The sequence below is a fragment of the Nomascus leucogenys genome, chromosome 10 (genome assembly GCF_006542625.1).
Source record: "Nomascus leucogenys isolate Asia chromosome 10, Asia_NLE_v1, whole genome shotgun sequence".
NCBI classification, from domain to species: domain Eukaryota; kingdom Metazoa; phylum Chordata; class Mammalia; order Primates; family Hylobatidae; genus Nomascus; species Nomascus leucogenys.
The window spans coordinates 28,862,873-28,881,163 of record NC_044390.1 but is presented as its reverse complement, the minus strand read 5'-3'; the positions used below and the strand labels follow the sequence as shown (position 1 = coordinate 28,881,163).

Below are 18,291 nucleotides of genomic sequence, written 5' to 3'. Positions count from 1 at the left end.
TTGTACAGTGAGAAAAAAATGACAAATCATCATTTAGTCCATCCTACTAGTGATTTTTTTTTTTAATGTATTGGGTAAGGTATACTTTTCCTGCTACCCACTACTTGTTTAATTTCAGAATATAATTCAATTATGATCACAGGGCAGAAATGTTTATTAAATCTTTATATTTTTATAAAAAGAATATATATGGCAATTGCTCTTAATTATTTTAACTGTTTCATTCCCACTATTACTCATAGCTGCATGTGATTTGAGATTTGGAGGCATTTAATTTCCTCAAATGTTAACATTCTCTTGATTTCACTTAAGACAGAGGTTTTGGGAGAAAACAAATTATTCTATCAGTATGTCTTTCACTATATGGCTGGAAGGATAGGTAAAATAAGAGGAGGAGGATGGAGCAGAAATATCAGAAAACTGGTGTGCTCCAACAAGCTTTAAGCTATTTGTAATTTTTGTTGTTTTTTTTTTAGAGACAGAGTCTGACTTTGTCACCCAGGCTGGAGTGCAGAGGTGCTATCTTGGCTTACTGCAACCTCCACCTCCCGAGTTCAAGCAATTCTCATGCCTCAGCCTCCCAAGTAACTGGGACTACAGGCATGTGCCACCACACCTGGCTAATTTTTGTATTTTTAGTAGAGACAGGGTTTCGCCATGTTGCCCAGGCTGGTCTTGAACTCCTGAGCTCAGGTAATCCACCCGTCTCAGCCTCCCAAAGTTCTAGGATTACAGGTGTGAGCCACCATGCCCAGCTAGCTATCTGTAATTTTCATATCATTTAAAGTATCTGTAATTCTCAAGGAGTTAAAGCATTATTTTAAAACATAGTTTTTAAAAGTTTGTTTTTAATATATTTTAAAAACAAAACCCTAGCTTACATCAAACACTTCACAGTTACAGATGATAGAACCTATGTCATATTTGAACTACTCACCGAAGTTCGATCAGGTTCTCCATCTGCCAAACCTCCCTCCATAATGAAAGAAGATAGGTTTATGCTTCTCTTTCCATTAATGCACAGCCATCCTATTAATCTGCAAATCCTAAAATAAGAAAATCATATTTATTAAGACTGGTATAAAACTGTGACAAGTAGAAATAAAGCACTGAGTTTATTAGGAGTGAAAAGTCATTTTAGTCTGAGGTTATTCGGAAACTCAATAATTAAAAAAAAAATTTTTGACATGGGCTTGAAGAATGGTAAAGGTTCAGAGAAAAATGAAAGAAGAAAAAAATATTCCAAGTGAAGAAAAATAGTAAGAGCAAGGTTAAACATGAGATTGCCTAAAATTTGAAAGGATGCATAAATCTACTTACAACTAATGAAATAAATTTGTTTTTCATTATTACATTGGTAAAAACTAAAAGGTATGCTAAAATCCATCATGGAAGATAATGTGGGGAAACAGATATTCTCACGTACTGGTGTTATGAGAATATAAATCAGGACAATTTTTTGAAGGACAATTAAAAATATGTATGTTTTAATCCAGCAATTTCAAGACTAGAAATTTTCCCACAGATATACAAATGCACAGAAATATATAAACAATTCCAACACAGTAATCTGATGAAAAAAACTAGAAACAACTTTAATGTTGATGGCTAGAAGCTTCCTTAAATTATATTACAGACATACAATAGAATATCATGCAGCAATTTTAAAAAATGAAGTAGATCTATATATACTAAACTGGAAAGAGGATCACAACACATGAGGTGGGAAATGTGAGTGATGGAACATTACATATATAAGATACCCTTTGTTCTTCTGTATATTTCCATTTTTACCATGAATATGTATGCCTACAGGCATGCCTTGTTTTAATGTGTTTCGCTTTACTGCACAAAGAGATACTGCCTTTTTTACAAAATAAAGGTTGGTGACAACCTTGCAGCAAGCAAGTCTATCGGTATCACTTTTCCAACAGCATGTGCTCACTTTGTGTCTCTGTGTCATAGTTTGGTAACTCTCAAATATTTCAAAACTTTTCATTAAAATATCTGTTCAGCAATCTGTGATCAATAATCCTTGATATTACTATTATAGTCATTTTGGGGCACCACAAACTGCAGCCATATAAAACAAGTAACTGAACTGATAAATGTGTGCGGTTTTGACTGTTCTACCCATCTGCCATTCTCCCATTTTCTCTTTCTCCTGGCTCTTCTCTATTCCATCAGACACAATAATATTGAAATTAGTCCAATTAATAACACTACAAAGGCCTCTAAGTGTTCAAGTAAAAGGAAGACCCACATATTTCACTTTAAATCAAAAGCTAAAAATGATTAAGCTTAGTGAGGAAGACATGTCAAAAGCCAGAAGCATGGCCTCTTACACCAAACAGCCATGTCATGAATGCAAAGTAAAAGTTCTTGGAAGAAATTAAAAGTCCTATTCCAATGAACACACAAATGATAAGCAAGCAAAACAGCCTTATTGCTGATATACAGCAAGTTTGAGTGGTCTGGATAGAAGATCAAGCTAATTATACAGGCAAGGGCCTAACTCTCTTCAATTCTATACAGGCTGAGAGAGGTGAGAAAGCTGCAGAAGAGAAGTCTGAAGCCAGCAGAGGTTGGTTCATGAGGTTTAAGGAAAGAAGCCATCTCTATAACATCAAAATGCAAGGTGAAGTAGCAAGTGCTACTTGGAGAAACTGCAGTAAGTTATCCAAAAGATCTAGCTAAGATCATTGATGAACATGGCTACACTAAACAACAGGTTTTCAATATAGATGAAATAGCCTTCTATTAGAAGATGCCATTAAGGACTTTCATATCTAGAGAAAAGAAGTCAATGTCAGATTTCAAAGCTGCAAAGGACAAACTGACTCTCTTGTTCGGGGCTAATGCAGCTGGTGACTTGACGTTGAAGTCAATGTTCATTTACCATTCCAAAAATTCTAGGGCCCTTTCAAGAATTATGCTACAACTACTCTGCCTGTGCACTATAAATAAAACAACAAAGCCTGTATGATAGCACATCTGTTTACAGCATGGTTTACTAAAATTTTAAGCTCACTGTTGAGACTACTGCTTAGAAACAATATTCCTTTCAAAATATTACCACTCACTGACAATGCACTTGGTCACCCAAAAGTTCTGGTGGAGATGTACAAAAAGATTAATGTTGTTTTCATCTCTGCTAACACAACATCTATTCTGCAGCCCATGAATCAAGGAGTAATTTTAACTTCTATGTCTTATTATTTAAGAAACACATTCAGTAAGACCATAAGCTGCCAGAGATAGTGATTCCTCTGATGGATCTGGGCAAAGTTTGAAAACCTAATGGAAAAGATTCACCATTCTAAATGTCACTAAGTACACTTGTGAGTCACAGGAGGAGGTCAAAATACCAACATTCACAAGAATTTGGAAGAAGTTGATTCCAACCCTTATGGATGACTTTGTGGATTTCGAGACCTCAGTGCAGGCAGTCGCTACTGATGTGGTGAAGATAGCAAGAGAACCAGAATTAGAAGTGGAGTCTGAAGATGTAACTGAATGGCTGCAATCTCAAGACAAAACTTGAATGAATGAGGACTTACTTCTTATGGATGAAAAAAGAAAGTGGTTTCTGAAGATAGAATCTACTCCTGGTGAAGATGCTGTGAACACTGCTGAAATTGACAGGGACAGGGGACAGAGAAATTCTAGGCAGAAAACGGCGGGTCCCTGGCAAAAGCCCCACCCTCAAGCCGAAAAGCATGAAACGGCAGACCAAAACAAGAACTTATATCCCTGTTTTTCCGCTCAAACGTTGCCTTTTCCTAAAACACCCATGGCCCTGTCCTGCCCAACCCTACCCTATGCCTACAAAGACCCCAGACTCAGCCCGAAGAGAGGAGAAGCTGCTGGACATCGGGGACTATGGCTGGACGTTGGAGAGAAGCAGCTTGACTTCAGAGGGACAGCCTGATGGCGTAACTTCAGAGAAGAATCCGATTGGAGAAGGCTGGGCTTCAGGGAAAGATTACCTACCTGTCCCATTCCCTTTTCAGCTCCCCTTCTCGTTGAGAGCCACTTTCATGGCAATCAAATCCCCCACATTTACCATCTTTCAATTTGTTCATGTAACCTCATTTTTTTTCCCGGACACTGGACAAGAGCTTGGGAGCCACAAGTGTGGATACAAAAGGTTGTCACACTGGCCCCTTGCCCTCATTGGCAGAAGGCAGCCGTCTCATGCAAAAAGGTAGAGGTCCCACTGAATTTTTGTTAACACTTAAGCCATCCACAGACAGCAGAGCTAAAAGAGCACTGTAATATGCCCTCTGGGGCTTCAGGAGTCACAGGCACCCCGCCTGGACGCTGCCACAGAGCCTGCACAGAGTTTGCTCCTGCCAGAGCCCAAAAGCACTCGCTCTGGCTCCTGCACCTGCTCACCTACACACTCCCTCCTGCAAGGGGTGGAACACAGCAGGTCCAAGTGAGTGGAGTTTGATCCTGATGACACTGAAATGGCCACCCAGTTCCAGTGCTCATGCACTCCAGTTCCCACACTGTTCATTCACGCACTCCCTCTCATGAGGAGTGGAGAGTAGCAAGCCGAGTAAATGAGGCATCCCTGTCATGAGTCCCATGAAGGGGTCAGGGAAATACCCTACTTCAAAAAGAAAAAAAAAGATTTAGAATACTACAAAAATTTAGTTGATAAAACAGCAGCAGGGTTCGAGAGGACTGACTTTTTCACTAACAAAACCTACAACCTGAACTCTCATAGTAACTATAAATATTCAGAGGTCTCTAATAACCTCTCTAACAATTATTCCTTCAAACAGATAACAAAGCCAAAACCAATAAAATCAGTAGACTTCTAATCATTTTCTTGGAGTTTCAAAAACATTTTCTTATTTCTACAAGTATAAAAGGCCTTACTGAAATATAATGGCTAGTGAAAACATTATTTAATTGGACTCTGTAAGGTTGGCATTTGGTTCCTTTGATATAATCAATACAGTAGCCCAAGAGACTGCTCTTTCAATTTAGAAACATTATATAAACTTTCCTTGACTACATGTATTATAATATATTGTAATTATTTGTTCCCATGAGCCAATTCTCTTCAAGGACAGAGGCTATTTTACTGATCTGTTTTTCCAGCGCTATGCATGGTAGACATTTCATTAACAGTTGTTGCACTTAACTAATACTGTCAACTCAATTATCTAAGTGAATAAATGAGAATCCAAAACAGCAGATGATACAAAAATTATGTCTATGGGATGCACACTGATATTTGTATTTGAATACTGCATTATTATATTCTAAAAATTTGCAATATTAACAATAAAATAACAAAACATCATAAGCAGCTTTTACTTCAAAAAATATTTTACTGATTTTTTTCATCCTATCCATTCAATTTTAGGGATCCATCTATTCCTAGGTATTATACTGACCACTTTGAATACATCAATTTGCAAAGCAAACAAACCCTGCCCTCATGGAGCTTATATTCTGGAAGGGGAAGACAAACAATAAAAATAATAAATTAATAAATTATATATTAGAAGATTGTAAGCGCTATGGGAAAAAGTAAAACAGGCTAAGACTACCCAGGGATTAAAGGGTTACAATTTTTTTTTTTATTAACCACTTTTTTTATTTTATTTTTTTATTTATTTATTTATTTTTATTATACTTTAGGTTTTAGGGTACATGTGCACAATGTGCAGGTTTGTTACATATGTATCCATGTGCCATGTTGATTTCCTGCACCCATTAACTCGTCATTTAGCATTAGGTATATCTCCTAATGCTGTCCCTCCCCCATCCCCCAACCCCACAACAGTCCCCGGAGTGTGATGTTCCCCTTCCTGTGTCCATGAGTTCTCATTGTTCAATTCCCACCTATGAGTGAGAACATGCAGTGTTTGCTTTTTTGTCCTTGCGATAGTTTACTGAGAATGATGTTTTCCAGTTTCATCCATGTCCCTACAAAGGACACGAACTCATCATTTTTTATGGCTGCATAGTATTCCATGGTGTATATGTGCCACATTTTCTTAATCCAGTCTATCGTTGTTGGACATTTGGGTTGGTTCCAACTCTTTGCTATTGTGAATAGTGCCGCAATAAACATACGTGTGCATGTGTCTTTATAGCAGCATGATTTATAGTCCTTTGGGTATATACCCAGTAATGGGATGGCTGGGTCAAATGGTATTTCTAGTTCGAGATCCCTGAGGAATCGCCACACTGACTTCCACAATGGTTGAACTAGTTTACAGTCCCACCAACAGTGTAAAAGTGTTCCTGTTTCTCCACATCCTCTCCAGCACCTGTTGTTTCCTGCTTTTTTAATGATGGTCATTCTAACTGGTGTGAGATGGTATCTCACTGTGGTTTTGATTTGCATTTCTCTGATGGCCAGTGATGATGAGCATTTCTTCATGTGTTTTTTGGCTGCATAAATGTCTTCTTTTGAGAAGTGTCTGTTCATGTCCTTTGCCCATATCGTTCATTGTTCATTTAGAAAATGTGGGTTCATAGAATTCTGCGGACCTAGAAAGCTCAAAGCTTATCATGGTAACAAATATTATGAGTTGATTTTCCTAAAGCGGCAGATTCACTTTGTTCATTTCTGAAAATATTCTTGCTAAACAACTCAGTATAATTAACCATACCTTGTTTGTCAGTCATTCTTTTTAGGTAAAAAATAGTGAAAAATTGCTGTCAGTCCAGCTTGCAGCTCAAGTATTGCACAATTATATTTTGGTATGCAGCAAAAGCAAAAGTGTTTTACACATACTCTGCATTCATCATACAAAATATGCCAAAATTGACAAATGGGATCTAATTAAACTAAAGAGCTTCTGCACAGCAAAAGAAACTACCATCAGAGTGAACAGGCAACCTACAGAATGGGAGAAAATTTTTGCAACCTACTCATCTGACAAAGGGCTAATATCCAGAATCTACAATGAACTCAAACAAATTTACAAGAAAAAAACAAACAACCCCATCAAAAAGGGTTACAATTTTAAATAGGATGGCCATAGTAGGTGTCATTGAAAAGGTGACATGTGAGCAATGATTTGAAGTAGGGAGGAAATTAGCTGTGCAGATATCTGAGGGAAGAGTCTGCAGGTAAGAAGAAGCTGCCAGTGCCAAGGTCCTAAGGCAGAAGTTTGAGGAATAGGAACAAAGCAATGTAGCTAGAACACATGTGAACGAAGGGAAAAGCAGAAAATGTTTCCCCACAGAGGTAAGGAAACAAAGTATAAGTAAATCATATTTGGTCCTGTGGGCCAGGTGTTCCCAATACATGGGCCACAGACTGATACGGGTCTGTGGACTGTTAGGACCTGGGCCACACAGCAGGAAGTGAAAGGCGGGTGAGTAAGTGAAGCTTCATCTCTATCTACAGCCACTCCCCATAATTTGCATTACCACATGAGCTCCGCCTCCTGTCAGATCAGTGGCAGCATCAGATTCTCATAGGAGCACAAACACTATTGTGAACTGTGCACACGAAGAATCTAGGTTATCTGCTCCTTATGAGAATCTAATGCGTGATGGTCTGTAACTGTCTCCCATACCCTCAAGATGGACCATCTAGCTGCAGGAAAACAAGCCCAGGGCTCCTACATTATGGTGAGTTGTATAATTATTAAACAGAGTACACAATAAGTGTAAATGAGCTTGAATCATCCTGAAACCATCACCGGTCTCCTGGTCGTGCAAAACCTGTCTGCCACAAAACCAGTCCCTGATGCTATAGGATAAATCTTTCTTTTTTTTTATTTCATTGTGTGTATGTGCACACGCGTATATTCTGGGTCAAAATTTAAAATGCACTTCTTCCTCTAAGTTGCAGTCAAAATAGTCGGAAACCACTGGTACAGTGCATTTGGAGTAGAATCTCCACTCTGCCACCCTATCATTTTCCACCAGCATGGCTGTGAGCAAGTCCATTATCTTCTCTGAGTCTTTGTTTTCTCATTTGCAAATAGAGAATATTATGTGCTCTACATACTTCACAGGATTGTTGAGAGGAACCTAGTAACATAATGTGTGTATAAGCTTTATACCAAAGCTCCAGACCAATCAAAATTTGCTTCACAGACCAGAAAGAGCTCTACAAGTATCCTCAATGACAGCGTTTTACTGGCGAGTTTTATAATTTATATGTTTTCATGTTACTAATTAGCATCCTTTCATTTCAGTTTGAAGAATTCTCTTTCATTTTTTTGTAAGGCAGGTTTAGTGGTGGTTAACTCCCTCTGCTTTTCTTTTCTGGGAAAGTCTTCATACCTCCTTAATTTCCGAAGAACAGCTTTGTCAGATAAAGTATTCTTGGTTTACAATTTTTTTCTTTCAGCACTTTAAATAAATACATTATTCCATTCTCTCTAGACCTGCAAAGTTTCTGCTGAGAAATTCACTGATAGGCTAAAGGAGTTCCCTTGCATGTGAGGATCGTTTTTTATCTTGCTGCTTTTAAAATTCTCTTTGACTTTTGACAATTTGATCAGATATGTCTTCTTTGGGTTGAATCCAGTTGGAGACCTTTGAGATTCCCGTGCCTGGGTGTTTCTCTCTTTTCCAAGATTAGAGAAGTTTTCAGACATTAAATCTTTAAATAAGCTTTCTGTCTCTCTCTATTCTCCTTGAATTCTACAAATGTTAGCTCTTTTGATGATGTCCCTAAATCTGTAGCCTTTTCACTCCTTTTCATTCTTTTTCTTTTCTGATCAAATATTTCCAAATATCCAGTGTTTGAGTTTACCAGTTCTTTCTTATGCTTGATCAGTTCTGCTGTTAACAGTCTCTATTGCGCTGTTCTTTTTAATTATTCCAACCTCTCTGTTAAACTTCTAGTTTTGTTTGTATTGTTTTTCTGATTTCATTGAGTTGTCTGTGTTCTCCTGTAGTTCACTGAGCTTCCTTAAAATAATTATTTTGATTTTTCTTTGACAGGCAATTCATAGATCTCCATTTGGGGAGGGTTGATTATTGGAAAATTATTGCATTCCTTTGGTGCAATAATTTTTTCATGTTTCTTATTGCATTATGTTAAGGTGTGTTCATTGTATGGAGTAATCATCTCTTTCAGACTTTATAGTGGTTTTGGTAGGAAAAGGCCCTACCCTATGGCTACATTCTAGGGCACTGGCTAGGTGGGAGGATATGACATATCTTAGCCTTTTACTCTAAGTGATATGAGAACCCACTGGAGGGTTCTGAGCAAGGAATAACATGATCTGAGATTTTTAGTTTCTCTGTATTGACAATTATAGTGAGAGAAGGGGAGAAACTGGGAATTCAGTTAAAAGGTTACTGCATTAATCTAGAAGAGAGAATATGATACAAGAATGAAAATGAGAGCTATAAAGATACTGAGAAGAAGCAGAATTCTACATTAATTTTGCAGGTAGAAGCAACAGGATTTCCTGAAAAACTGAATACGGAGTGAGAATGAGAAAAGATACAAGATGACCTAGACTTTTGGCTCGAATGACTAGAAGGATGGTGATCATTAAATGAGATGGGAAAGACAGCAAGAGGAGTAAGGTTATCTTCTTTGGGAAAGCAGGGCAGAGGATAACCAAAAATTAGAAGTTTAGTTTTAGGAATATTAAGTTTGATATGTCTATTCCATATTCGTGTGGGCCTGTTAAGCAGGCAGTTGGATGTAAGAGTTTGCAGCTCAAAAAAGAGATCTGAGCTGGAGATAAAATTTGGGGAGTTAACACACTGATGGCATTTAAAGCCATGAGACTGAATCAGACCACCAGGGAGTAGATACCAAAGGATGGATTTCAGAACTTTTTAGGCTTATGAGTCTACTTCTTAAGCTTAGGGTCCACTAATTAAATTAAAAATAAAAAGGTCATTACCAGTGTTACCTGCCTCAACAGAGCTGCCTTCTCTCTATTCCAACTTGTTGGCTGATAAGACATCTGCAGAGCAGATAACAACATATTTAATTTCATTTTGGGTCCAATAATTAAATTTAAAATAAAAAGGTCATTACTAGTATTACCTGCCTCAATATTCTAGCTATTTCCTCGGATTTTCTATAAACCAGTTATCTTCCAGTTCCTGTAAGCTGTATGTTATATGCAAAAGACATTAACAAAATATACAAATTCAGCAACATTAGGAAGAACATGGTCAGTAAACAATATAATAGTGCAGCATCATTTGACACATTTTTACTAAATGCCTCCCAAAGGAATTCAGTCCAATAAAAGAGGTCTAGCAAATAAATTACTATACACGTGCTATATAACACATTTGGACAATGTACTGTGGTAGTTCAGACTAGTCCAAAGTGTTTGGGGGAAACTGCATAGTACTGAAGTCTGCTGCTGCCAAATGATTGGCATTTTAAAATACAGAACTATAACCAAACAAGAATACCAAAATATTATGCAAGTCTGATACTATATCTCTATTCTCCAGACCTTGGAAAAATCATTCATAAAAGGCAAAGGACAATGACACCTACTCTACACAGTTAAACAAGAAGAAAAACCACTGAATGATTTACATATTACTCTTCCATCACCATTAAAATGTCCAAGAATTTAGTTATGACATCACACAAGGATCTGTCTAGGCAAGGTTCATCTTGATTAATCTTGTTGGCTCTAAAAGAGTTCTTTTCGGTCTGAAGACCTATCTTTCTCCAGTTCAGGGAAGTTTCTTCTGTTTTTTTGTTAACTATTTCTTCCTTTCTAGTCTCTGTTCTTTCTTGCTAAAATTTGTATTAGAAAAATGTTGGACCTCTATGTTTCTTGATTTCAGTGTGATATTTAACATTCCATTTATTTTTGTGTACTTCCTGAAGTATCTTATCAACTTTATTTCCCAGATCACTAACGCACATTCTACCAATTTACCATCTTTGGCCCATTTTATTCCTTAGCCTATCCACTGACTTTTAACTTTTGTCTTTTTTTAATGACACATTCTTATTCCCCAAGTACACATTAGTCTGTTCTTGTTTCATGTCTGTAGTATTTTTTTTTTTTTTAATCTTTCTAACTACACGGGAATTTAAGTGCTCTGCTGTTTGGTGCTCTTCTGTCCAGGGAATCCTCTCTGTTTCCTCTGAAGTCATTTGTTACTTCTTCTTGACCCTTTCCCTTCTGTGCTGCTGGTTTTCCTCAAGCATCTGGTGATCCTGAGTTGTCTAACATGTTGATGAATAAATGCTGTGTAATTTTTTTTTTTTGACAGCGTCTTGGTTATGCTGTCACCCAGGCTGGAGTGCAGTGGCACAATCACAGCTCACTACAACCTCAAACACCTGGGTGCAAGCAATCTTCTCACCCCAGCCTCCTGAATAGCTGAGACCACAGCAGACATGCACCACCAGACCTGGCTAATACATTTTTTTTTTTTTGAGACAGAGTTTCGTTCTTGTTGCCCAGGCTGGAGTGCAATGGCACGATCTCAGCTCACTGCAACCTCCGCTTTCCAGGTTCAAGTGATTCTCCTGCCTCAGCCTCCCGAGTAGCTGGCATTAAAGGAACCTGCCACCACGCCCAGCTAATATTTTGTATTTTTAGTAGAGATGGGGTTTCACCATGTTGGCCAGGCTGGTCTTGAACTCCTGACCTCAGGTGATCCACCCGCCTCAACCTCCCAAAGTATTGGGATTACAGGCGTGAGCCACCGTGTGTGGCCTTGGCTAGTATTTTTAACTTGTGTAGAGATGGGGTGTCACTCTGTTGCTCAGGCTGGTCTTGAACTCCTGGCCTCAATCCTCTCACTTCAGCTTCCCAACATGCTGGGATTACAGACATGAGCCACCACGCCTGGCCCCATCCTTCATTTTTAATAGACAGTATGAATATTGAGGCTGTAATACCCTTAAGTGTTTGTACCTGATAAAAGAGACTCAGTTATGTACATTTCAGTGATGTGTTCCCATATTCCACAATACATGAACTAAGTAAGGAAATACTTTTATCAAAATTTTTTTAACTAAAAGGAGATAGATATTGCAGTGTATCTGTATAGCTTAGGGTTCAGCAAATTTTTTTTTTTTTTTTGTAAAGGGCCACACAGCAAACAGATTTTACTTTCGACTTTGCAGATGATAGGATTTCTATTGCAACTACTTAGCTCTGATGGTGTAGCATGAAAGCAACCATAGAAAAATGAATATACAAAATGAGCCTGATAAACTGTATTTACAAAAATAGGAGTAGGGCATACTTTGGTGATTCCTGGTGTAGTGTTTCAGGTTAATACCACGTGTAAATAGCACATCTGTATGCATAATAAAGGAATCTTTCCTGGTGACCCCAAATCTTGCCCTCACAGTTTTTCTCCTTTGTTTAACTTCACTTAGACCTACACCTAAACCCTAAAAGTAGCTTCCTTGCTCAGCATGTGTCTCACTACTAACTTTATCACTTTCTGAAGCAGTATGTTCCCTGTATGTTTTAATATTAGCTTCTTCTGAATTCTTCTCTACGTGGTTGTTTTTATCCTTCTGACCAAACAACTTTTTTCTGACTTTTGGTGCCCTTAAAGCCTAGGCAGCTTATGTAAGGGCTTAAGTGCGTAAGGTCCTTTTTTACTGTACCTTTGTAACATGAGGCAAAAGAAGTATAGCTAAGACAGGAGTTTCTTTTGATTCTCTAATAACAGAAGAGACTCTTATGTAACACTTCTCTCCATAACTTGTACGAGCAGTAGTGTGTTAGGATTGGGCATTTTTATATCAAAAATATTAACTAAGGAACATATGAATTTATATAGATTGTTTTTGTTGAACACTTTCAACACTTTTCAACACAAAGCAAGTGTTTTTGTGTCAACACTTTCCTTATCATTCCATTTTAAGGATATGGATGCATTTTCAGTGGCTAGCATGTGATAAATGCCCAATAAATGTTTGTTAGTCAATGAATGACATATAGATATTTCTCAGGGAAATGATTTTTTAAAAATCAGTATTTGGGCTGGGCACGGTGGCTCACACCTGTAACCCTAGCACTTTGGGAGGCCCAGGCAGGCGGATCACCTGAGGTCGTAAGTTCGAGACCAGCCTGGCCAACATGGAGAAACCCTGTCTACGTATATAAAGAAGAGGTCACGCAATGTCAGGAAACTGGCTCTGATTCCTGATTCTGGTCCTTTTTATAGCCAATATTTTAAAAAATCAAAAACTGTACATAACAGTATTAATTTAGGGTTTGTCTTGAAACTATGGATGCAACACTTAAGCAATGACTGATTAGAGCTGAGTAGCAGCCATCCACTTTACAAGGTGCAAGCACCCACCTCTCACACCATGTTTGCATCTGTACTTTCACTGTTTCACTCATTTTTGCTACCTGTCCAGGTTGTGTAAGTATTTGAGTCCTGACAACTGATTTACAGTATCTATATAAGAATCCTTTTTAAAACAAAGAAATGTTCAAATGCTTTGAACACAGAAATTTTATAAGCTCTCATTTGAATTTCTTCTCTATCAGCTACCATCCTTTCTGTGACTAAGTTTTCTATCTATGCTTTTGAGCTAATCCCTCTGGCACTTAATGGTAATAAAAGCCTCCCCACTTCTTTTTTTTTTTTTTTTTTTGAGACAGGGTCACCCAGAATAGAGTGCAGTGGTGCCATCACAGCTCACTGCAGCCTTGACCTCCCAGGCTCAGGTGATCATCTCACCTCAACCTCCAGACTAGCTGGGACTACAGGCACACACCACCATGCCCAGCTAGGTTTATTGTTTTTTGTCTTTTATAAAGATGAAGTTTCACCATTGGGATGGTTAACACTGAGTGTCAACTTGATTGGATTGAAGGATGCAAAGTACTGATCCTGGGTGTTTCTGTGAGGGTGTTGCCAAAGGAGATTAACATTTCAGTCAGTGGACTGGGAAAGGCAGACCCACCCTTAATCTGGTGGGCACAATCTAATCATCTGCCATCGAATATAAGGCAGGCAGAAAAACGTGAAAGGGGAGACTGGCCTAGCCTCCCAGCCTACGTCTTTCTCCAGTGCTGGATGCTTCCTGCCCTTAAAAACTGGACTCCAAGTTCTTCAGTTTTGAGACTCAGGCTGGCTATCCTTGCTCCTCAGCCTGCAGACAGCCTATTGTGGGACCTTGTGATCATGTAAGTTAATACTTAATAAACTCATCTATCTATCATCTATCTATCTATCTATCTATCTATCTACCTATCTATCTATATCCTATTAGTTCTGTCCCTCTAGAGAACCCTAATACAGCCATGTTGCCCAGGCTGGTCTTGAATCCCTAGGCTCAAGTGATCAATCGATCCTTCCACCTCGACCTCCCAAAGAGCTGAGATTACAGGCATGAACCAAAGTGCCCAGCCCAGTAAAAGTCTTTACTTCACTATCAGTAATGTATCAGCCAGGTACAGTAGCTCATGCCTGTAATCCCAGCATTTTGGGAGGCTGAGGTGGGCAGATCACCTGAGGTCAGGAGTTTGAGACCAGCCTGGCCAAAATGTTGAAACCTCGTCTCTACTAAAAATACAAAAATTAGCCGGGCGTGGTGGCTAATCCCTGCTGTAATCCCAGCTACTTGGGAGGCTGAAGTAGGAGAATCACTTGGACCCGGGAGCGGAGGTTGCAGCGGGCAGAAATCATGCCACTGCACTCCAGCCTGGGTGGCAAAGCGAGACTCCATCTCAAAAAAAAAATTTGTCTTGTTACTCCTTCCATTACCCATAATGCTCAAGTTTCCCTTACTCTCAATAAGGCCCTTTTCTGTTCTAGTTGCCTTAAAGCTACCCTCCAATGATCCTCTACCTGCCCTGGAAGATTTCTTAAGAGTGTTCAAGCATTCATTTCCTCTATCTTTGCCCCTGCCTTCACACCTACATATCGGTTTTATACCTAGGTTAATCTAATGCACAGAAGTGATCATGTCGACTTAATATCAAAAACTTCAGCAGTTCTTATTAAAGATTTAAGTCCAAATCTTGCCTTGGCATTGGACGGTAACAATCATTTTGCTTATACTTGCCTTTCTCAGTTATTGCTTGCTTTCTCTGACCCTTTGTGTCAGCCAAATTGAGTTATTTGCTATTCTGCATATATACCAGTGCCTTCATAGATCCTATTCTTATGCCATCATATTTCCATGCCTTTGCCTGCATTCTTCCTTCTAGAGAATATTTCTCTTGCAAAACCAAACCCAACCCACCCAGTGAAGTCCACGTCATATATTACCTTCTTCACAAAGGCTTCCTTGATTTCCCCTAACTATAAGTATTCTCTTGATTCTTGAACTTCCAAAGTTCATATATCACTTAATACTATTTACTTTAAGTTTTTAAAATGTGTTTATATAAATTTGTTAAAATTGCATATGTTCCTATCTTCCCTATAAGATTATATTTTTAACAATAATGGATTACAACATATTCATTTTATACTTTCCCCAATACTTTTATAGTTTCTTGCCCTGAATGAGTGGAGCCCATCAGTTTTAAAGTACAAATCTTCCTTCAAGGACTACATGCTGAAGGATTTAAAGATTTTCCTTCTTTTTTTTTTCTTTTTTCTTACGACCAGGGTAAGAGAAAAAAAGAATTTCTTAAAAGTATAGATGTTAGAAACAAGCCTCTGCTTTTACAGGTGATCATAAAAACTGATTACCCAGGGCCATATATATGTTTGGAACCATGTTTTACTCAGTCCTCACAAAGTTTGGCAAAGTCATTCTGCTAATGTTTGAATTTACTGACATATAAGCAGTTCAGTTGCTACTGTGTACTTAGCCACTTCAAAAATGCCCCTTTATCTGCCAGGTCCTTGTAGGCATCTGAGTTTGTGACAGTAACTTTGGTTAATAAACTTATAAAATGTTAGGTGATTTGTAATTAGTTATTGAGTAACTGTGTATCTTTACACACACACACACACAGACACATATACATAAGTGTGTGTTTTTATAATACCTTTGGGTGCTTTATTAATGTTTTCTTAGATTTAAATCCCAATTTATAATTCAAATAAATTCAGTGCCTTCCTCAACCCTCATTATCTGGAAGTGTGTATTCCTTCCCAATACAATTTTCACTTAAATGAATCTTGCATTTTTTAACATGTAAGCTGGGGGTCAGCAAACTATAGCACACAATCTAAGAATGGTTTTTATGTTTTTAAAGGGCTATAAAGAAGGAAAATAGAAGGGAGAGGGGACAGAAGAAAAGGAGAATATGTGACAGAGACAATATGTAGTCCACAAAGCCTGAAATATTTACTATCTGGGCCTTTATAGTGAAGATATTTGTGTCCCATGTGAATGCTCACCAACAGGTGATCTTAGCAGAGAGGTATTGTAATGATCAAGGAAATAGGAGAGCCCATTCTGTGATACTAGTCAGCCTCTTTCTCCAGCCACTGCTGTCATTCCACAATGGGCTCATGAACAAAGTAGCCATGGTGACAGGGATGGAGGTTATGCATGGCTCAGCAATATGGACTTCCACTCACCAAAGCTGACCTGGCTAGAGCCACTGCTGAGTGCCCAACTGACCAGCGGTAGAGATCAACACCAAGTCCCGAATACAGCACCACTGTGCAGGGTCATTAGCTAGTTGCCCAGTGGCAGGTAAGATTACGTTGAGCTGCTTCCATCATGGAAGGTGCAGCATTTTGTTCCTACTTGAATAAATTTCTCTTCCCTGCATGCAATGCTTCTGCCCGAACTAACATCCATAGACTTAGAGTGCCTCATCTACCATCATAGTAATACATACAGCATTGCTTTGGAAGAAGAAACTCATTTCACGGCAAATGTAGTACAGCAACGAATCCATGCTCAGGGAATCCACTGGCCTTACCATGTTCCCCAACATCATGAAGTAACTGGTTTGACAGAACAGTGGGGTGGCATTTTGAAAACTCAATTATAGCATCAGCTAGGGAGCAATTCATACAGGCTGCAGCATGGATCATGAGAAGGCTGTATATGCTCTGGGTCAATATGCAACATACAGTGCATTTTCTCCTATAGCCAAGGTTCATGGCTCTGAGAATGAGAGGGAGGAATGGAAGTGACATCATCGACTATTACCCCTATTGATCCACTAATAAAATTTTTGCATCCTGTCCCCATAACCTTATGCTTTGCCAGTCTGGAGGTCTTAATCCAAAGAGAGGAATGCCTTCACCAGGAGACAAAGCAATGATTCCACTGAACTCGAAGTTAAGACTGCCATCTGGACACTTGAAGGTCCCCATGCCTCTGACTCAGCAGGCAAAGACAGGCGGTTACTAGGCTGGCTAAGGTGAGTGATCCTAATTACCATGGAGAAACTGGACTGCTATTCTACAATAGAGGTATGGGAAAGTATGTCTGAAATACAGGAGCTACGATGGGATATCTTTTAGTACTGCATGTTCGGTGATTAAAGTCAACAGAAAATCACAACAATCCAATCTAGACAGGACTAGTAATCGCCTAGACTCTTCAGGAATGAAACTTTGGGTCATCCTACCAGGTCAAAAGCCATGACCAGTTGAGGTACTTGCTGAGGGTAAATGAATACAGAAGGGATAGTGGAAGAAGGTAGTTATAAATTACGTGATCAGTTACAGAGACAAAAATTGTAATTTCTGGGATTATTACTTCCTTATTGTTTTATGAATATGTTTGTGTATCAAATATCTTTCTTTCCTCTCTTGCTTTATCATATAAGATATACTGACTTTATTTCATAGCATTTAAGTATTGTTAACTCTACATTATAGTATTTCAGTTACAGAATAACAAGAAAAATGAACATCACCCAAGGACTTTACATTCTCTTCGGGGAAAAAGTTAGTACATTTTACGCAAGACAGTTGTACCGTTGGGTGGAAGCATGACTTTGTTATTGTCTTTGGAGATTAACTATTGTATTAATTTTCTAGCGTTGCCATAATAAAATACGACAAACTGGGTGGCTTAAACAAGAGAACATTATTTCCTCATAGGTCTGGAGGCTAGATGTCCAAGATCAAGGTTTCAGCAGGTTTAGTTTCTTCAGAGACCTTTCTCCTTAGCTTGAGATGGCCATTTTCTCCCAGATTTCACAGTCTTCCCTCTGTACATGTCTGTATCCAAATTTCCTCTTCTTATAAGGAGACCTGTCATACTGAATTCAGGCCCACCCTAGTGACCTCATTTTAACTTAACTATCTCATTAAAGACCCTGTCTCCAAATACTGTCACATTCTGAGGTGCTGGAAGTTCATACTTCAATATGCATTTTAAGGGGATACAATTCAGCTTATAACAAGTATGTTTTTTGTTTGTTTGTTTGTTTTTGAGATGGAGTCTCGCTC

General features: G+C 38.5%; 1 protein-coding gene across 3 annotated transcripts in view; it reads right to left on the bottom strand.

Moving 5' to 3' along the window:
- Nucleotides 1–18,291, bottom strand: part of OSBPL8 (oxysterol binding protein like 8) — a 216,193-nt gene that overhangs the window by 141,242 nt on the left and 56,660 nt on the right. For all 3 annotated transcript variants that reach the window (XM_030819936.1, XM_030819938.1, XM_030819937.1), the window contains exon 2: nt 938–1,046. In XM_030819936.1, the coding sequence (XP_030675796.1) occupies nt 938–979 (42 nt within the window). In that variant the 5' untranslated portion in view covers nt 980–1,046. The remainder of the gene's footprint in view (nt 1–937; nt 1,047–18,291) is intronic.